Genomic DNA, 21035 nt, shown 5'->3' with positions numbered 1-21035 from the left:
TTCCAATCTACTGAACCATTCTACTGGACCCTTCTTCCATTCTACTGCACCCTTCTACTGGACCCTTCTTCCATTCTACTGGACCCTTCTTCCATTCTACTGCACCATTCTACTGGACCCTTCTTCCATTCTACTGCACCATTCTACTGGACCCTTCTTCCATTCTACTGCACCATTCTATTCTATGCATGTTCTTTTAAAAAATGTTATACTGTATCCTGTTAAATATATGTTCTGCTTACCTTTTTACCCAGGCTGGCTCTGAAAAATGTAAAGGCGACCCCAGGTAGGACCGGAAGCGTTGTCATGGCAGGCAATCTGCTGCTCACTGACGGCTTTGTTTCTATCATGATCTGAGGAGGCTTCCCTTTCAGTGGACGAGTTTGCTTCTCTGGTCGCGAGGGTATCTGACACAGGGGCTTTGAGGTCTTCTCCTGAAAACAGCAACATAGCAATAATGTATTTCTTACAAACTCACCTGTGATAGTTCATCCGACCATTATGACATGGCGGCGAGCCTGATATGTCATCATAGGTTGACGCCCAATGAACTACTGTGGCCATAGCCTGAGTGTCAGTATATTTGTTTTTTATATCAACTCCCTGCCACTCACTGTTATGCCAAATATGATGTTTGGCTTAGCTATGAGAGCAATGAAGTTGACAAGAGCACAAACAGATCTGGGCCCAGGCTATTGTTGCCATAGAGATTCTAATTATGTGACCTGTGTCTGACAAGTAGCGGTGGATGTGTAAAACCACTGGGGAAGCCAAGACAGTAAAAAAGCCATATTACAACCTATGTTGTGATATTTGCTCTTTATACAAAGGCTGGATCTAATCCTGAATGCTGATTGGTTTAAAGCGAATTCCAGCCGGTGTCTATTCCACAAGTTACCACCGGCTAAATCTATGATGTTAAAATGCCTATTTACTCTGTTCCATCTGACTGCGCAATCCACTGTCTCGTCAGTCCAGGCAGGGAAGTTACAAACTTGATCTCCACTGTAAAAAGTATCTAGACATTATTTAACATTTCTTTTAGACTAACATTTAGTTTTCAACAGCAGAGATTTGTATAAACCTTGCTGTCTGTCTCTCCGACATTTGCAACATTGTTTCAATATTCAAATTTGATCTCCAACTGTCCCATAGTAATGAACGTGTAGGGGTCGGGTGTTGGGACGAGAGAGAGGCAGACAGTGTTTCTCAGCCAGTCAAAATCATGAATCAGCTGGCATGATTTTTATGGATATATACAAAGAAATGTCAACTGAAAAAAGGTCAAATGAAACTAAGTGCAGGTAGTTTGCAGTCTTTCCAGCTTCAGTTTGAAGTTATTGTGTTAGCTGTGTTGTTGGCTAGGTCCCAAGAACAGAACAGATGGCGCCGACAGATATGGCAGCTCTGCTTCTAGCTCCTAAGCAACTTTGCAGTATTTTTTTTGTGTGTGTTATTTCTTACATTATTAGCCCAGAAAATGTTTTGTGTTATTAGATGCAGCCGGATATCAGAACGGCGGTACCTCACTTTCCGGAATTGGATCCTTTGTTCATACCCCCCCTGGGCAATTTCACTTATTCCAGAGGTTGCGCCAAAACACTGCCGGCGGAGAAGAGATATTTGTAGTGGACTTCTAGTCCGACTGTGGAGGCGTGCACACCATCCACCACTTCCAAGTATATTACTTACTAATGTTCAGTCTCTGGATAATAAAGTAGACGAGCTCAGGGCGAGGATCTCCTTCCAGAGAGACATCAGGCATTGTGACATAGTCTGTTTCACGGAAACATGGCTCTCTCGGGATATACTGTCCCCGTCCATATAGCCATCTGGGTTCTCAGTACATCACGCAGACAGGAATAAAGAACTCTCCGGGAAGAAGAAAGGCGGGGGTGTATGTTTCATGATTAACCACTCATGGTGTGATTGATATAACATACAGAAACTCAAGTCCTTTTGTTCACCCAACCTAGAATACCTCACAATCCAATGCCGACCGTATTACCTCCCAAGAGAATTTTCTTTGGTTATAGTCACAGCCGTGTATATTCCCCCTCAAGCCGATACCACAACGGCCCTGAAAGAACTACACTTGACTTTATTAAAACTGGAAACCCCATATCCTAAGGCCGCATTTATTGTAGCTGTGGATTTTAACAAAGCAAATGAGGAAAACGTTACTGAAGTTCTCCCAACACATTGACTGTGGTCAATATTCCCCCTCAAGCAGATACCACGACAGCCCTCAAAGAACAACACTGGACTTTATGCAAACTGGAAACCACATATCCTGAGACCACATTTATTGTAGCGGTGGATTTTAACAAAGCAAATTTGAGGAAAACGCTATCGAAGTTCTACCAATACATTGACTGTAGTACTCGCGCTGGTAAAACATTGGACCACTGCTACTCAACTTTTCGAAATGCCGACAAGGCCCTCCCCCGCCCTTCCTTCGGCAAATCTGATCACGACTCCATTTTGGTCCTCCCTTCCTATAGGCAGAAACTCAAAAAGGAAGTACCCGTGCTAAGGTCTATTCAATGCTGGTCTGACCAATCGGAATCCATGCTTCAAGATTCAAACCCACACTTTTAGTTTATGTTTTCATAGGCTACCTAGCTAAAATTTGTGCTGTCCTAACTTCCTCGCATGGGCAACAATGAGCCAGCTATGTTAGCTAGCTAGTTAATGTGAGTCTACTAGGCTACATATTGAACTTCAATCGTCTCAGCGCAGTGGCATGAATTTATGGTTAGATCAGAACTGCCGTTATAATCATTGGCCTGTACAGAGAATTAAGTCAAAACCTCAAGTCCAAATCCCCATCTCCATCCATGGCTTAGGAAAGGGCCAATTTAGCCTCTTTAGGGTAGGGGGCAGTATTTGCACGGCCGGATAAAAAACGTACCCGATTTAATCTGGTTATTACTACTGCCCAGAAACTAGAATATGCATATAATTATTGGCTTTGGATAGAAAACACCCTAACGTTTCTAAAACTGTTTGAATGGTGTCTGTGAGTATAACAGAACTCATATGGCAGGCAAAAACCTGAGAAGATTCCTTACAGGAAGTGGCCTGTCTGACCATTTCTTGGGCTTCTACATTCTCTTTATTGAAAACTGAGGATCTCTGCTGGAACGTGACACTTCCTACGGCTCCCATAGGCTCTCAGAAGGCGGCAAAAAGCTGAATGATGTCTTTGCAGCCCCTGGCTGAAAAACATTAGCGCATTTGGTAAGTGGTTGATCAGAGGACAATGAGACTGAGGCGCGTGCACGAGGCGACACCATGTTTTTATTTTCTCTGTCTTTGAACGTAAACAGCGTTTCCCGGTCGGAATATTTTCGCTTTTCTACGAGAAAAATAGCATAAAAATTGATTTTAAACAGCGGTTGACATGCTTCGAAGTACGGTAATGGAATATTTAGAATTTTTTTGTCACGAAACGCGTCGGGCGCTTCACCCTTCGGATAGTGTCTTGAATGCACAAACAAAACAGAGGATATTTGAACATAACTATGGATTATTTTGAACCAAACCAACATTTGTTATTGAAGTAGAAGTCCTGGGAGTGCATTCTGACGAAGAACAGCAAAGGTAATCCAATTTTTCTTATAGTAAATCTGACTTTGGTGAGGGCTAAACTTGGAGGGTGTCTAAATAGCTAGCCCGTGATGGCTGGGCTATCTACTCAGAATATTGCAAAATGTGCTTTCACCGAAAAGCTATTTTAAAATCGGACATAGCGATTGCATAAAGGAGTTCTGTATCTATAATTCTTAAAATAATTGTTATATTTTTTGTGAACGTTTATCGTGAGTAATTTAGTAAATTCACCGGAAGTTTGCGGTGGGTATGCTAGTTCTGAACGTCAAATGCTAATGTAAAAAGCTGGTTTTTGATATAAATATGAACTTGATTGAACAAAACATGCATGTATTGTATAACATAATGTCCTAGGATTGTCATCTGATGAAGATCATCAAAGGTAAGTGCTGCATTTAGCTGTGGTTTGGGTTTATGTGACATTATATGCTAGCTTGAAAAATGGGTGTCTGATTATTTCTGGCTGGGTACTCTGCTGACATAATCGAATGTTTTGCTTTCGTTGTAAAGCCTTTTTGAAATCGGACAGTGTGGTTAGATTAACGAGAGTCTTGTCTTTAAAATGGTGTAAAATAGTCAAATGTTTGAGAAATTGAAGTAATAGCATTTCTAAGGTATTTGAATAACGCGCCATGGGTTTCCACTGGCTGTTGAGTAGGTGGGACGATTTCGTCCCACCTACCCTAGAGAGGTTAGCAAACTAGCTACTGCAAGACATCAACACAAGAAGACTAGAAATCAACACCTTTTTCTGACAATGATGTTTTGCTCAGGATGTGATTTGATTGGTGTGAAGCCAAATCCACCCTTGGGGGGCATTTTGCTGCACCAGGACAACCCACAGTTGAGCTCAGCTCAATGCTGATTGGCAAAAAAATTAAATCACACAAAAAAATCTGAATCAATCAGATTCAGCCACTTGCGAATTTACAGATAATTATGATAACACAGAGACAAAAGAGAAATTATTTTATATTTTTATTGGTCAAATATTTGGGAAAGCCTGGCTTCCCTTGGCATCTATGAATACACGCCACTGTGTCTGACTGAGTTTGAACTGGAGTCATCTGCATGCCACAAGACTGTGTTAGCCCACTGCTGAGCGAATGCCTAGGCTCTAGCTCAAGATTTAGGCAAGGTTATTCTGTTCACGGAACCACCGCTACACTTCACCCCTCCCTTGACCTCCTCTCACAACACCCCAGCAGCTGATAGACATCAACTGTGCGATCAAGGTCCAATGGCACCAATGAGACTGACTGTGTTTGAACCCAGATCATATCCACGCCACAAGACTGAAGGGGTTAGTTTATGTGGCCCGGGTTACCTCGGTGGGAGGAGTTTGAACTTGGTGAAAAGTGATTGCATTCGTTTTGGAACCTCCTGTGGGTGAGCCTGGTGCCCCGCTCTGGCCGAAGGCGAAGTCGGCTCAAAACAAAAGTGACGTAATTATTAAGCTCATGGAGTGATGAGTAGGATTATGTGTTTTCACATGCAAAAGTGATTGCTTTGATAAAAACGCTTTATCTGCCTTCCCAATGAAAACTAGTTTGAAAATTCAAACATCTATTTTATGCAAAAGAGACTGCAAAAGATCCATAGACTGTCCCAAGGATACCGCCTAGCATCAACCATGAGACTGACTGGGTTTGAACCGAGGTCAATCTGCATGTCACAAGACTGTGTTAGCCCACTGAGTTTAAATCTAGGCATTATTAACTCTGGCAGATAACACAAATTTCAGGCAAGGTTACTCATCACACAAGAATAGTTCACTTTGTAGTCCTTTGTAGCTCAGTTCAGAGCATGGGACTTGTACACTTTGATGGCGGCAATTAGGCTTGATTCACATAGTCCTACAGTTTATGTTCAGACTTCATATTATTGGAGTACACAATTGCCTATTTTACCTTTTCAATTACATAATACTTAGGCTAGACAATTGTTTACAAGTTTAGCAAAATGCAAAGGTGAAAGCAAAAGTGTTTACCTGACTGCTTTTAGAAACGTCGTTCTCCATTGCACAGCATGACAGGAAAGAGAAACATGCCTCTGAACATGATTATTTGTCAATACATTTGCATCATAATGTAGTTAGAATACTGTACCATCTGTGACGCAACGCATTGGCATATCCGAAATTCCATTGATTATATCGCATGTATTGGAGTCAAATTGTTTAATTTCCCCCTTCTAAATCGGTTTGATAAAAAAAAGTAAGTATCAATGTATATAATGAACGACTTAGGCCTATTAATAAAGATATTTTACATGAAAAACTGGGCTATACTTTTCATTGTGTCAAAGCAAATTACTAAAGTTACACCGAATTTACACACAAAAACAAAAAAAGATTTATGATAGCAATGTACCAACTCAAAGCGGTTGGGATTTTACTGAAGAAGCAGACGGGTCGATTTCTGATGGAAGAAACAGATTCCGCATCTAATCATCCAAGTAGTAAAGGGCATTCGAGTCTTTTCGGTGACCAGTATCATTTGGCTCCATTCACCTACGGAGCCGTTACTTTTGCGCCCAACGGGCTTTTCGTTCAGTAGTTCTTAGAAATTGACCTAAAACCATGATAAAATTGTCAATATATTATTTAAATCCTAAACGGTTTCGAACCAGATCGATGAAATTTGAGTTCAAATACATTTTTACCTGACCAGGTTATTAGATGGCTTGCAAAAACAAATTGAGAAAAAAATGTAATGCACTGAAAAAAATGAGCGCGAACCAGACTGAGGCTCCTTACTAGATTGTTCCTGCACTGAGCAATTACCATCTTCAGTGAATATTTGTATAATTTGTCAGCAGATAATCGATGTCTGGATTCTGGGTTCCAAAAATCAATAACAGTAGGCTATACAAACCAGGGAGCCAAATGAACGGCTCTTTCACAGCTGCAATTCGGTTCCCGACGGTCACGAAAAAGAGCCGTTCAGAAAGAGTCGTTCGTTCGCGAACGACCTACCACTACAACAAAGCAAGATGGCTGAAGTTGTGGAGCTCCAGAAACTAAAGGTTGTTAACCCGTTTTAGCTTTGTTTGAAACGTCTAATACCGGTATTATATTTTGTGGAAATTAGGTATTGTATGTTGTTAGCTATCTTTACTTTGTAAATCATGATCTAGCACGCTGGGGATCTTCGGACACAAAGAGTCGTAGCTAGCTAGCAGATGCTAGCGGACAGGACGGAAATAGTCCATGCTTGCTGCACGGTGTAGCTAGCTAACAAGGCATTTTGAGGTTTGAGATATCCACGCGTGTATTGGGTTGGGGTGGCTTTGTTATTCAACGAGGGCCAAAGTTTGCTTTGCAACTGCTGTGAAGTTGGCAACTGACAGCGCATGCGCGACTATAAGTGAATGAATGAATGAAATTGTACAGGATGTGCTTGAGAATAGGCCAAACTTCGCTGTTGGGCAGTAACATTTGAATTGCAAACATTGCCATTTAGTGGGAAATCATCTCAAATGTAATCTAACCATAATCTACACTCATGTCTGACCTCCCACAGCTTGCTGAACTGAAGCACGAGTGTGAAACCAGGGGTCTGGATGTGAAGGGCAACAAAGTGGAACTGATCACACGACTACAGGCTTATCTGGAGGAACATGGTGAGCATGCAATAATGGATGGACTAAATACACATGGGGCCAGGTTCCCATACTCTAATAAAGCCCGGTGCTGTTTCCAATCAATCAAATGTATTTATACAGCCCTTTATACATCAGCTGATATCAAATAACATTTTATTGGTCGCATACCTCGTTTAGCAGATGTTATTGCGGATGTAGCGGAATGCTTGTGTTCCTAGCTCCAACAGTGCAGTAATATCTAACAACACACAAATCTAAAAGTATAAGTGGAATTATGAAATATGGAAATATTAGGATGAGCCATGTTGGAGTTGAGTGTGTGATGTATAGACATTATGGACAGTGTGGATATAACGTAGTATATCTGAAGAATACGTGAATAGAATAGTATATGTACAGCAATAGTTGAATAGCATGGCCTTGACTAGAATACAGGATATACATATGAAATGGGGAAAATGGTATTAAAAATTTATTAAAGTGACCAGTGTTCCATGTCTATGTACATGGGGCATCAGCCTCTAAGGTGCCGGGATGAGTAACCGGGTGATAGCCGACTAGTGACTAAGTTCAGGGCAGGATACTGGGTGGAGGCCGGCTAGTGATGGCTATTTAAGTCTGATTTTCTTGAGCTAGAAGCTGTTTTTCAGTCTCTTGGTCCCAGTTTGGATGCACCTGTACTGACCTCGCCTTCTGGATGATAGCAGGGTGAACCGTCCGTGGCTCATTTGGCTGAGGTCCTTGATTATGTTCTTGGCCTTGCTGTGACACTGGGTGCTGTAGATATCCTGAAGGGCAGGCAGTGTGATATGTTGGGCTGACCGCACCACACTCTGGATAGCCCTGCGGTTGTGGATGGTGCAGTTGCCGTACCGGGCAATGCTACAGCCCGACAAAATGTAGGCAATGATACAGCCTGACAAGATGCTCTCAATGGTGCATTGGTAAAAATGTGATAGTCTTAGGGGCCAAATTTCTTCAACCTCCTGTTGCGCCTTGTTCACCACACCGTCTGTGTGGGTAGACCTTTTCAGATTGTCAGTGGTGTGTATGTTGAAGAACTTTAAGCGTTTCACCTTCTCCACTGCGGCCCCATCAATGTGGATGGGGCCTCAGTGGCGTCTGCTCTCGTGGCGTCTGCTCTCTCCTGACGCCACGATCAGCTCCTTCGTTTTGTTGAGGTTATTTTCTTAGCACCACTCCGCCAAGGCCCTCACCTCCTTCCTGTGGGTTGTCTCGTCATTTTTGGTAATCAGGCTGTTGCCATCTGCAAACTTGATGATTTGAATTGGCCTATGAAAGTGTAACTTGCTGAATTCCAAATCAACTTCTACTAGCCCCCAGCCCTTGACACCCTTTTATATTTAAAAGTTGTGAGCAATATGGTGAAAAGTCTACAAAGTGCTAAGGTGAATCATAAGCCTGATTTTCATTCTAAACAGAGGATGACATGGGCCTAAATGAAGATGATGTTCTGGGAGAAGAGCCAGAGGTAAGCCTGGTTTTAAACCACTATAGCAGCAATGGCACTTCATGTATGGATTAGATGGGTTCCACCGTGTCCAGTATGATTTTGATCATACAGTATAAAGTCACTTTGTACATGCTGCAATTGCTTTCGTGAAATGTCTGCTAGGAAAATATATGTAAAATCGTAGGTGCATTTCTTGACGATGCTCTATGCATTTGAACATGTAGGACCTCACGAAAGAGGATGCCATCACTGAGGATAATGACAAGAAACCCATAGTGTCTGAGGAGTAAGTTTTTCCTTTTATGTGAACACACATTGAAGAGTGACATTTTCTCTCCATTTTCCTGATGATCTGATGTCCCTATTGAAATATGTTAATCATGTGATTTTAATGTGTTTCAGGACGGCTGAAAAGAAAGTGGTAAAAATCACACCCCCAACGTCTGTGGATGAGGTAATATGATGCTTGCTGCACTCTCACTAGTCATGACAAGTCTTCAATGCAATGGTGGTGTGCTAACCTTATAATTATTATTTTTTTTGTCCTGTTTTACCAGAGGGTACAGAAAAGAGCAGAACGCTTCAATGTCCCTGCGTCAGCTGATGGCAAGAAGGCCATACGTGCTGCCCGGTCAGTATCCCACAAATATTCCCAACACTATTGATTGGGTATATCTATTAACCTATATTGACAATTTGCATTGTGTGCCCCCCCAACCCCCCCCCTTTTACGCTTCTGCTACTCTCTGTTTATCATATATGCATAGTCACTAACTATACATTCATGTACATACTATCTCAATTGGGCCGACCAACCAGTGCTCCCGCACATTGGCTAACTGGGCTATCTGCATTGTGTCCCGCCACCCGCCAACCCCTCTTACGCTACGGCTACTCTCTGTTCATCATATATATATATATATATATATAATGCATAGTCACTTTAACCATATCTACGTCAATCAGCCTGACTAACCGGTGTCTGTATGTAGCCTCGCTACTTTTATAGCCTCGTTACTGTATATAGCCTGTCTTTTTACTGTTGTTTTATTTCTTTACTTACCTATTGTTCACCTAATACCTTTTTTGCACTATTAGTTAGAGCCTGTAAGTAAGCATTTCACTGTAAAGTCTACTACACCTGTTGTATTCGGCGCACGTGACAAACTTTGATTTGATTAAATATGCATTGTGTTCAGGTTTGGTTTGCCCGCTACTGCACCTCCAACTTCCACCCCAGGTCAGTGTGAATTTTCCAGTCATTTTCACAGTTCTCATGTGTGGTTTTAATATAACTTTTTTCCCAGAACCATAACCTGCAGTCAGTTTATAAACAAGTGTTGAACAACCTCATTATCACAAGTAATGATAATGTTTTCTCCTGCATTTGCACTCTGGTTTTAATAAGTGTTTCTCTCTATTAAAGGTGTTACTGTGAATAAATCCACTGTGAGTAATCCAAATATGTGACCTCCCCTCATTTAAATAATGTAACCATAAGTGACCCAGAAGATTTAATCAAACATCTATCTCCCTCTGTGTTCTGTGTAGGCGGTCAGCGTTGAACAGCTAAAAAAGCGAGCAGAGCGATTTGGCGGGAACGTTTCTTCAGTTTCCAAGAAGGTGAGCGCCTAGGGATAGGGCAGCTTCTATCCTCCCTGGACAGCTTATTAGGTACACCTATCTAGTACTGCCTTGGACCCCCTTTGCCTCCAGAACAGCCTGAATTGTTCAGGGCTTTCTAAAAAGTGTCAAACATTCCACAGGGATGTTAGTCCATGCTAATGTGATAGCATCACGCAGTTGCTGCAGATTGGACGGAGGTACATTCATGCTGCGGACAGCCTGTTCCATCTCATCCCAAAGATGTTCTATTGGGTTGAGGTCTGGGGACTGTACAGGCCACTCAAGTAAACTGAATTCGCTGTCATGTTCCAGGCAATGTTTTTCCACTCCAAATTGTCCAGTCTTTGTGATCGCGTGCCCACTGAAGCCACTTCTTGTTTTTAGCTGGTAGGAATGGATCCTGGTGTGATCGTCTGCTGCAATAGCCCATCTGTGACAAGGATTGATGAGTTGTGTGTTCCGAGATGCCGTTCTGCGCGGTTATTTGCCAGTTTGTGGCCCGCCTGTTAGCTTGCACGATTCTTGCCATTCTCCTTTGACCTCCTCAACAAGTTGTTTTCACCCACAGGAGTGCCGCTGACCAGATGTTTTTGTTTGCTGCACCATTCTTGGTAAACCCTAGACACCGTCGTGCATGAAAAGCCCAGGAGTGCAGAAGTTTTTCAGATATTGGATCTGGCGCACCTGGCACCGTAGAGTATACCACACTCAAAGTTGCTTAGGTCACTCCTTTTGACAAGTCTAACGTTCTATCGAACAGTAACTGAATGCCTCTGCCTGCTTTAGATAACAAGCCACAGCCACGTAACACACTGTCTGTAGGGGCGATCCATTTTCGTGAATGGGGTGGTGTACCTAATGAACTGTTTAGTGTATGAGACTACAGGGCATCCTGAAAGAAATGCTCAATTGAAACCTTGTGATTATTACACTCCAGCATTTCTGATTAAGCCGCCTCCATGTTACATATTTAAGACCATATGTCAAATCAAATTTTATTGGTCACATACACAGTTAGCAGATGTAATTGTGGGTGTAGCAAAATGCTTGTGTGTTACAGGTTGAGGAAGATGAAAAGCTGAAGAAGCGGAAAGAAAGATTTGGGATCCTCGCTGCTGTTACACCTGACGTTGAGGTATGTTTTCACATTCTGTATTGAATCAACAGGTATTATACAATTTCTTTGATACTTAATACCGTAAAGATTTTTTTTTTTTAATGGTTTAATTTTTTCCCACAGGCAAAGAAACGGAAGCGTTCCGAACGATTTGGAAATGTGGCTGTGTAAATTGTGTTATTTACAGTGATGTTTTATGTTTTTTTTTTTATTTTGTTGCGAACAGAACTGAAATGTACTGTATATAGCTTGTCAATTATCAGTTGCATTACATTTTGTCATTAAAGTCGTTTTCAATTATTTTCTGTGACTCTTTCTATGGGTTTGCTACTTGATTATCATCTAGTTGTACCAAGTGGAGTACACGGCCTGGTAGCAGGGCACCCTTCTCATTGGGTCCCCCAAGATAGAGACCTGAAACAGCATGCTGGACCATGTGCTTACATTGCCAGACCTGTGAGCTGACAAGTCAGGACCTTTCTCACTAATCAGTATCAATATAGGAAGCCAGACAAGTAAAGGGAAGAGTTTGTGCAGCCTGGTCTTGTTGACTAGACGCAACATAGTATATGTAAATTCGGGACCCCCCTCCCCCCAACAAAAATAAAGTAGGTTGGTTGGGAGTATAACGCAAATGTCTAGTATCCTAAAGGTTGAGAGTTCGAATCTCAGACATTAGCATTTTAGCAACTTTGACTACTTACTTTTTAGCTACTTTGCAACTACTTAGCATACTTGCTAACCCTTCCCCTAACCGTAACCATTTTTAGCTAATCTTAACTCTAATTTAACTCCTAAATTTAACCCTTAACCTAGATAAGTCATCTAACGCTAGCCACCAAGATAGAATTCGTACCACATGTTTTTCAAATTCGTACCATGAAATTTGTGATGGACATCCACAAATGAATACATACCATACAAATTTGAGTGACTCGGATTTACATACAGGATAATATGAAACGCTCTGAGACCGGGTTGGTTTGTGAGTATTGGTTCATTCTGCTGCGTAGTAATAAGAATATTAATGGATTTATTTTATATAGCAATTTGTCATAAGAAGAATCTCGGTCGCTTTTAAAATCAAAACAAATATTTTGGATTTATTGAGCCATGTCTTCCACACCTTCAGATGGGCCGTTCAGAAACACTATCTTGAGCGGAGGGAGCAGGCCCCGGAGTTCTTCATAGGGGACATGGTCGTCTGGCGTTCACAGCTCCTCAATTGGTAGGATGAATTATCTACTATTGAAGTGTAGCATTCACCTGGGTGATTATTCCGCGACTGTAAAAGCGACCAGACCACCACACCTACAATAATCCAAAACAGTCCCCAGACGAGGCGATATTCTGCATCCCAGGTCCAAACCGGGAATATGTTATAGATTAACTCACCCTTGTCTGCTGATTGTAGGCCCTTTGCAGTTACTTTTCTGTCAGGCCATGGACACCAGAGACGTTTCGTTTATTTGCCACAGATGTTTAGAACTTATGTTCAGGGACACATGGCATATTTACGCCATCCACACCATTGACGTCAGTTCCTGTGACGTACCACAAGTCAAAAATATTGTCCTTCTCAGTAATGGCGGCTTCGTTCCCTTCTCCTTCTGGAACAAACAACAAATGGTACTTCACCCGAGAACAGATCGAGAATAGCCCGTCTCGTCGTGCGGGGCTTGATCCAGACAAGGAATTATCCTACAGACAGCAAGCCGCGAACCTTCTACAGGACATGGGACAGCGACTCAATGTGTATCTTTTGTCGGGCCGGAGACGATTTGTGCCTGCTAACAGCTAGCTATAGAGATTGATGCCGGTTTGGCGGCATGGCTAGTTGCTGTTTTATATGGATACTGTATTCATGTTAGCCTATTTATTAATCTGTGGTGTGTACAGACTGGCGTAGTTACTAGCTATTTGCAACAAGCAGCCCAGACTTGCTGCTGTGACTCGCGAGTGCCAGGGAATTGCGTTCTATTAGCACAACTAGATAGTTAGCCTAGCCAGTTAGCTGACGTTGTGTGTAGGCCTCTGCGGCCTAGGCATACGCTTCCTGTGGAGAACAAAAGCCGAGCAGGGGCCGTTTGTCAAAGTTATTTATTTATTATAAACGGGGTTCGGGTGTATTAAACACGTTCTTATATTTTGATAAAAGCATTGGTTTTGTTGGCCATAGTGTTAGGGTGATATCAAAGATATGTGGCGCTGTTGTGTGAGCTAAGCTGGCAAGCTTTATCTGCTCTAACGAGTGGCTAGCTAGCTAGTAGGCTAAAAACATCCTGGGGCAAGCGAACGTTAACTGGCGTTAACTAACTACATAATATAAATGGTATTGGTGAGCGGTCCAATGCTGTAATGTGATAAAATGCCCCTGTGTATTAAAGCTAGTTAGTTTCTTATTTCTGATACCATGTCATTGGCTTCTTCGTGGCCATTTGTTAATTACTTCCTTAACTACAACAAACTCTGACCCAGAATGCCAAACTGGTCTCAGAGCATTTCGTATCATTCTGTACGTAAATCCAAGAAGCATAATTTAGTATGATGTTACATTTTGTATGGTATGTATTAATTTGTGAATGTGCATCATCCATTTTGTATATGTTACTAAATACAATTATTAGCAAAACATACAATATGTTACGAATTCTAGCTAGGTGGCTTACATTAGTTAGCTCACTAATGTTAGCTAGACTAGGGTTAAGTTTAGGAGTTAGCTAACCCTTCCCCTAGCCCTTTAACCTAACATAAAAAGTTGTTGAAAAGTTGCTAATTAGCTAAAATGCTGAAGTTGTCCGTGATGAGATTCGAACTCGCAACCTTTGGGTTGCTAGACGTTTGCGTTTTACCTCACCCATCCACCCCAACCATACCAAATGTAACATGCTAAATGTGAAAACTCTGAGACCAGGTTGAGAATGCTGTTCTAGCCAGCTAGTATGTTCTAGCTAGCCAGTTATGTTGTCCTACTATGTACCACCAGTCAACATTAGGAGTAGTTACAGCAGATCACTTAGCTACATCCACAACTAGCTAGTTTAGTTGAAAATAAGTTGGTAGCTGCTGTTACATAACATAACCGTAATTTATCTAAATACACTGAGTTAAATCTCACTGAGATATCATATTATGTTATAATCCTTAACCCTTATGCATCAGGTCCCAGCTAACAATTAATACTGCTATTGTGTATATGCACCGATTCTACATGATCCAGTCCTTCACCAGGTTCCACAGAAATGTAAGTACTTTTGGACACTGACAGCCTCCTTCGCACAATTTTGTGTCTTGTAAAGTTTTAATTAAATCTTATGTGAAATGCATAATGCGTAGCACTAACAAGACACCAGTTTTGATCAAAATGTCCTTTTTTTTTGTTGTTTTACCCCTAGGTCATAGCTCCAGCAACACTGTTCCTGGCTGCAAAGGTTGAGGAACAGCCCCGCAAGTTGGAGCATGTTATCAAGGTGACCCATGCATGCCTTAACCCTCAGGACCCTTCACCAGACGTCCGCAGTGATGTAAGTCTCCATGGTCGGACCACTCCACTTCAAACTCACTATGGCACTTGCAGTGTGATCCTCTGACCACAAACTGGTTGGCTGTAGATCCAGTGTTCTCTACCTTTTTTGGTATTTTTAAAGACCCAAAGTGTGTACTTTTGTGTCATTATGCATGATGGTATTTGCATCATAACTGTTTGACATTGATTTCACCGCTTGCAGGCTGTTGGTGTTATATTTTTTTATGATTAGATATTGCTTTATTTGATACAAGTTCTGGCAAGAAACGGAGCAATAACATTTAATGCAACTTGACTTTAAACTTCTTGATAACATTTGAAGTGGTCTTGATATCTTTTGTGAAAAAGACATAGCCCCAATGCATTCTCTTTCACAGGTTATGAAAGAGGGTGTTGATATTCTCCACACACTCACCATCTTCCTTTCAGACTGGGAGATCTGTAAACAGTTCTGTCCATACCAGGGGTTGGAACCAAAATTCTTTTCCAATTATTTTGTTCTGAACATAACTTTCTTTTTTTTTAGCAAAATAAAGTTCTGACCGGTTTGAACCCCACAAAAAGTGCTGGTTTATATAATTCCTTTCGGGTTCCTTTTTTAACCTGTGAAATCAAGTTTAAAAAAAACAACATTTATCTCATTAAATTACTTCACCAATCAGTGCAGATCGAGCAGGCGAGCTAGTTGTTTACATGCATGATGGACAGACAAGTGTAGCCTATGACCCAAATGCGACTGAAATTTTGCGGGTGTGGAGTGGAGGAGGCTTGAAGCGCTGGGCATCTTGTTATGCATAATCTGAATTAAGTATTATTCTGTGGACCTAAGAGGAGCGGCTTCTATGGAGGAACTTTAAATGTCCTTTTGAGCTAGCTAGCTAGATAACAAGTTGTGTGTGTATGCAGAGCGGCACCACATTTGTAAAACATGTTTTATTATTTTTGTAATTAAATCCATCAAGGTAACTAGGCCTATAGTATCCTTAACTAGCATTGAAAAAATGTATCCATTCTTCTCTAGCCAGTTACAAATCTTTCTCCCTATCTTCTGAATAATGCTTCTAATGTCAGTACCGTATCCTATGCTTCAGAGGGGGAGGGGCAGGTAACCGGCACAGGCAAAGATTTTTAGGTTGCGAACAGACATTGGAATAATTTTCTGAGTGACAGTTAGGGCTTTGTATGGAAGCTTTTTGGGGGGACTAGAAAACAATGCCTGCAACGTAAAATAGTGTTATTAACCGATTCCCATGCTTTTAAAATAATGGTTTTGTTCCGGAACAGTGGATCATTTTCATTCCAGGTTCTGTTTCTGTTCCTTGAAAATGCCGTTATTTTCCGGCTTTTGGTTCTGTTCCCTTAACTGGATCCAACCCCTGGTCCATACTCACTGCTTTGATCTGTAGAAATTTTAAAGCTATTCTGCGCTTTGGGGTTTTCCTTTTTCTCAATCTTACCTTTACCATCATGCTCCTTTAAGTGCTTAAATTGTTATAACAAAGTAAGAAATTGGGTGTTCTGAGGCAGTTGTACCTCCTTGAAGGTAAGACTGCGTAAAGGGAACGCAAGAGGTGTGAGTGAGACATGAGGGGGGAGAGAATGCCTCCTAGTGAGTAATGCCTGTCTCCTGCCTGTCCTCTCAACCTCAGGCTTACCTGCAACAAGCCCAAGACCTGGTCATTCTTGAGAGCATTATACTCCAGACCCTGGGTAAGTTGGGATGGACAAATGAATGGGGTCTTTGATTTCATCCCAAACTAGAGAGATGTGATGCTTGCCTACTGATAATATTAACCTCTTTGTTCTTGTCTACAGCAGTCTTGAGTAGCAGTCCATTCCATTGGAAGGTCACATCTAGTCTTCCATGCTCACTTTATCAGTACTGTCTTGCATTTCGGTTCCCTGCTGTTTTCGTCACTAATGTTACAGAGCAGCACTTTCTTTTACCTTTTCCTCTTGACTTTAAGCCATTCTTAATTGGCTTAACGTAATTGCTGTTCTAGCCAGAACATGGAAGATATGTTGGCTGTAATGTTGGTTGTAATCACATTAGAGATGGTGAATTTAGTACAGTATTGATAGAATTCAGATGGAACAGTAAAATGCCCATTCACCACCTATAACCCTTGTCTCAATGACTGGCTTAAATGTTAATGCTAAACCTCTAATTCTCAACTCACTCATTTACATTTGTCTTATACAGGGCCTGTCATCTGAAGATCTAAAGCAGTGCATTCATTCACTATTTACTGTAGTTTCATAAGACTTTGGTTTTCAGGGAATTATTTTAACGCTCAGTGAGAATACTGAAAATTCAGTAACTATTGAGCTGAACCTATTTTGACTTAACACCCTCAGGTTCCCATAAATCAGGATAGAAGATTCTAGAGTGTTCTTAGAAATTCTGTTGCTCATGAAACCTTTTGTCTCCACTCTACCCCCTTCATTACAGCTTTTGAAATCACCATTGACCACCCACATACTCATGTTGTCAAGTGCACCCAGCTCGTCAGAGGTAAGAATCAACAAACCCCCTTTCTAGGCTACTGGTGAAGTTTGAGAACCCTAGTACTTTTACAAATAACATAAATGGTTTTTACCTATTTAAATGTATTATTTATGAGGATTTTTATTGCATGTATTTAATGCCATTATTTTGAACGCAGCAGGTTTTAATTGTATTTTCTTGTTTCTCGTGTTGTTGTCCCAGCGAGTAAGGATTTGGCCCAGACCTCATACTTCATGGCTACCAACAGGTATGCTGTTCACTCTGTGTTCAACTTTGAGCTTTACATTTTTCAATTCAATACAAATGCAATGCAACATTGTCTAAACTGAAAAAGGAGATGTTCTTATGACCTGTATTAGAATGAAATCACCACCCATTGATGAGATGCACAGTCCTTTTTCATGGTATTCTGGAACTGAATCGGTTTCTTCTCCCCCCCTTTGGATGGTTGATCTGGGACCCAACCTGCTGTGTAGCCTACACCTGACAACATTCTGCCTGCAGTACAGCCCACCCATAGTGGCCTGTGTCTGCATCCACCTGGCTTGCAAGTGGTCCAACTGGGAGATCCCTGTCTCCACAGACGGCAAGCACTGGTGGGAGTATGTGGACAATACTGTCACCCTTGAGCTGCTGGATGGTATGTTTGAATTTCATTTTGCGTGTCTGCAGATGTTGGTTATATCGTAAGGAAGTGAATTGCGGAGCCCCTTGTAATACTTTGTTACCCACAGAGCTCACTCACGACTTCCTACAGATCTTGGAGAAGACACCAAGCCGATTAAAACGCATTCGCAACTGGAAAGTAAGTTGTAGTTTAACATACTTGCACTGATTTTAAATTCTCATAGCTCCATTTCATTCAGGCTGTTTCCATATATTGTTCCTTAACTCAGTGATGTCTTGTCTCTTGTCCCAGGCGGCAGGTCAGACAGTGAAGGGAGGGAAGTCTAAGGTGCCAGAGGACGGGGACCAGACAGATTGTATGATGAGCATGATCTCCATGTCGTCCTCTGAGACCACGCTGGCCAGCCTCTCCAACCCTTCCTCTTCATCTTCTTCCTCATCCATGGCTCCCATACTACTGGAGCTCAAGTCGACCCTGGGCGGTGGCTCCGACCAGCCCAACCACGTCGAGCTGCACGCCCCAGCCAAGGTGTCACTGAGTGAGTACCGGGCCAAGCACGCTGATGTCCTGGCTGCTCAGAAGAGGAAGCTGGAGAACATGGAGGCTAGCGTGAAGAGGGAGTATGCCTCGGCAGCCCAAGCTCTGATAGGCCAACAGCAGAGGAAGGAGAAGTACCACCGTGATCAGCAGCAGTCCAGCTCCCACCATTCCGGCTCAGCCTCCTCTGACTTCAGCAGCCCCTCGCCCATCATCCTCAAGATCCCACTGGAAAAGGAGAGGGGCGAGCGCAGCTCCCTGAAGATGCGCCTCCCTCTGGGGACTGGGGGAGGCGGGGGGCACAGTGGAGGAGGGAACAGAGGAGCCGGAGGAGAACAGGACATCAAAGTGAGAATCCGGGTGCCTGAGAAAGTACGCAGTACAGGCTCGGGAGAGGAGGGGGGCAAGAGTAGGGAGGGCAAGCATCGAGAACGCTCCCACCACCACCATCACCACCACCACCATCATTCATCGTCATCTTTGAGCGGTGCTTCCGTCTCTTCGTCCTCGTCACATAAACACTCAGCCAGTGCTGCTGGAGCTGTAGGAGGAAGTGGTAGCAAAAAGACCCCCAGTGACTCATCTAGAATGAGCTCCTCTTCCTCCGCGTCTCGAAAGAGGACACACTCCACTGAGTCCCAGGGATCCCACCCCTCCAAAGTCTCTAAGTCCTCCAGGAACTCAGCCCACCAGCTACCTGCTCTGTTAGCCGCCTCCAGTGCACACTCCCTGGGGGCGCAAACTGCTGAGATCCTCCCATCCTTGGGTCTCCCCTCCCTCCACCAGGGAAACTTCTCTCACTCCAAGGGGGACAAGACTGACACTAACGGACACAATGCAGGCGGGGGCAGCCAGTCAAATGAGTACCAGGACACATTTGAGATGCTGAACTCTTTACTGAGTGCTCAGGGGGTCCAACCTGCTCAGCCTCCCATGTTTGACTACCGGTCTCAGTACGGGGAGTACAGATACAGCGGAGGGTCGAGGGGGGGCTCTCGACCGCCACCCCTGCCTGCTGAACCTCCACCTCCGCTACCCCCTTTACCCAAATGATCCCTGATGAAGGGGTGAATTACTGACAGTATCTGTAGACACCTCCACATCCTTCCATAAGACATTTGCACTGTGACTTTGGGTCCCTTTTATGTGTTTGAATGAATCATGTTGTGGTTTTCAACTTGACAGCAAAGAAATGTACTTCCAATACATACTTTTCAGTGATGCATGTACAGAAGTTTCTCCCTTGTTACATCATCATATCCAATACATCTGTGGGGCAATAACAGGTGTGAAAGAAAACAAAATCAATTTATTTATAAAAAATGTAAATACTATTTTTGATGTTATTCATTTTTGTATTGTGATATGAACTCGAATCCAATTTCATGGAATGACTGGACCTGATATTTTAAACATGGCTGTTTAAGTCATTTTGAATGCACAGTAGAAGAAACAAACTTGTCTGCTTCACTTCTTAAATTGTGTAAGTCTCGCTAACAATTAGTATTTTTCAGAATGTTTTTAATATACTATTTATTATTAGTGTTGAATGCAATTAGAACATTTTGACAACTGCCTCCCCCGCGCTTTCTGCTGTGTCCTGTTGAACTGAAGGATAGTTGAGTGCTCCTTAAACAAGTCTATTTGAGAATGCATGTCTTCAAAGCCATCGTTTTAAATGTTTTTGTTTAAAAATAGTCATTGAATCAGATTCCCCCCCCCCATTTTGTCTATTGTAGTAAAAAAAAATCCTCTGCATTATTTGCAACACTTTATATATTAATTCTGTAAAATGACAATGTGTGGACAAAATATTTTTACATTTAGTTAAGTTGCAAAAAATACTTGAAATTTAAAGAAACATTAAAGTTTTTCTACTTCATATTCATCTCTAGCACCACCCCAACATAATGTGAAAATGGTGCATTTTTTTGTAGTAAAAAATAGAGGAAGATAAGTGTTTCCAATGAGTATGCAATGCCAACTCATATTTGGTTTAAATCCAATGATGCATATTAGGAAAACGTATCTTTTTTTTTTACTACAAAACATAAATGTGCCATTTTCACATGTTGATTTGGGGTAGATGCTGGACATGACAAATATGAAGTTTACTTTTTTTAAATACATTTTTTCCTTAAGGCTTGTATTTTAGTTTCTAGATTTGAATGTGTTACAGTCATTGTTTTAAATGGTTGTAAAATGTTAGTCATAATACTCAAATAATTACACTAACGTACAGAGTTTATACTACAGTACTTATCTACATATTCCTACACATTTTGATAATGGACTGATTTTTGTCTTAGTGCTTTGAACAGAATTCATAGTGTTGCTTCCACTACTGTTTTAACAATAACTGATGTCTTCACTCGTACATTTTGAATGCAACTGAAA

At 42.0% G+C, this 21035-nt stretch overlaps 3 protein-coding genes across 4 annotated transcripts in view; 2 read left to right on the top strand and 1 right to left on the bottom strand.

Annotated features, from left to right (window-relative positions):
* The window catches only part of LOC115165560 (uncharacterized), a 21324-nt gene extending 8309 nt beyond the window's left edge, over positions 1-13015 (bottom strand). The window contains exons 1-2 of the mRNA XM_029718756.1: positions 12834-13015; positions 243-434 (exon numbers count right to left, since the gene is read on the bottom strand). Coding sequence (XP_029574616.1) covers positions 243-350 — 108 coding nt within the window. The 5' untranslated portion in view covers positions 351-434; positions 12834-13015. The remainder of the gene's footprint in view (positions 1-242; positions 435-12833) is intronic.
* LOC115165562 (SAP domain-containing ribonucleoprotein) lies at positions 6496-11739 on the top strand. 2 transcript variants are annotated; one of them, XM_029718760.1, is made up of 11 exons: positions 6496-6642; positions 7140-7239; positions 8664-8713; positions 8920-8981; positions 9098-9149; positions 9253-9326; positions 9895-9935; positions 10122-10144; positions 10247-10318; positions 11382-11456; positions 11562-11739. In XM_029718760.1, the coding sequence occupies exons 1-11, from the start codon at positions 6610-6612 to the stop codon at positions 11607-11609; spliced, it is 630 nt and encodes a 209-aa protein (XP_029574620.1). In that variant the 5' UTR covers positions 6496-6609; the 3' UTR covers positions 11610-11739. The 2 variants fall into 2 exon arrangements, with proteins under 2 accessions (XP_029574620.1, XP_029574619.1); XM_029718759.1 differs by having other exon boundaries at positions 11361-11456.
* Positions 12961-21035, top strand: LOC115165561 (cyclin-T1). The gene is made up of 9 exons (XM_029718757.1): positions 12961-13193; positions 14601-14682; positions 14834-14962; positions 16614-16674; positions 17417-17479; positions 17666-17720; positions 17950-18113; positions 18208-18278; positions 18393-21035. The coding sequence occupies exons 1-9, from the start codon at positions 13024-13026 to the stop codon at positions 19689-19691; spliced, it is 2094 nt and encodes a 697-aa protein (XP_029574617.1). The 5' UTR covers positions 12961-13023; the 3' UTR covers positions 19692-21035.

Source organism: Salmo trutta, chromosome 28 (genome assembly GCF_901001165.1).
Source record: "Salmo trutta chromosome 28, fSalTru1.1, whole genome shotgun sequence".
Taxonomy (NCBI): domain Eukaryota; kingdom Metazoa; phylum Chordata; class Actinopteri; order Salmoniformes; family Salmonidae; genus Salmo; species Salmo trutta.
The sequence above is the reverse complement of the archived record's forward strand: the minus strand, read 5'-3'. Positions and strand labels throughout refer to the sequence as shown.

Excerpts from the sequence above, each read along its gene's own strand:
- LOC115165562 (XM_029718759.1), top strand. The coding sequence starts at position 6,610 with ATGGCTGAAGTTGTGGAGCTCCAGAAACTAAAG. Across the intron at positions 8,714-8,919 it reads TTCTGGGAGAAGAGCCAGAG|GACCTCACGAAAGAGGATGC; the intron begins GTAAGCCTGGTT and ends TTGAACATGTAG. Across the intron at positions 9,936-10,121 it reads ACCTCCAACTTCCACCCCAG|GTGTTACTGTGAATAAATCC; the intron begins GTCAGTGTGAAT and ends TCTCTATTAAAG.
- LOC115165561 (XM_029718757.1), top strand. The coding sequence starts at position 13,024 with ATGGCGGCTTCGTTCCCTTCTCCTTCTGGAACAAACAACAAATGGTAC. Across the intron at positions 14,683-14,833 it reads TCACCAGGTTCCACAGAAAT|GTCATAGCTCCAGCAACACT; the intron begins GTAAGTACTTTT and ends TTTTACCCCTAG. Across the intron at positions 18,114-18,207 it reads CACCCTTGAGCTGCTGGATG|AGCTCACTCACGACTTCCTA; the intron begins GTATGTTTGAAT and ends TGTTACCCACAG.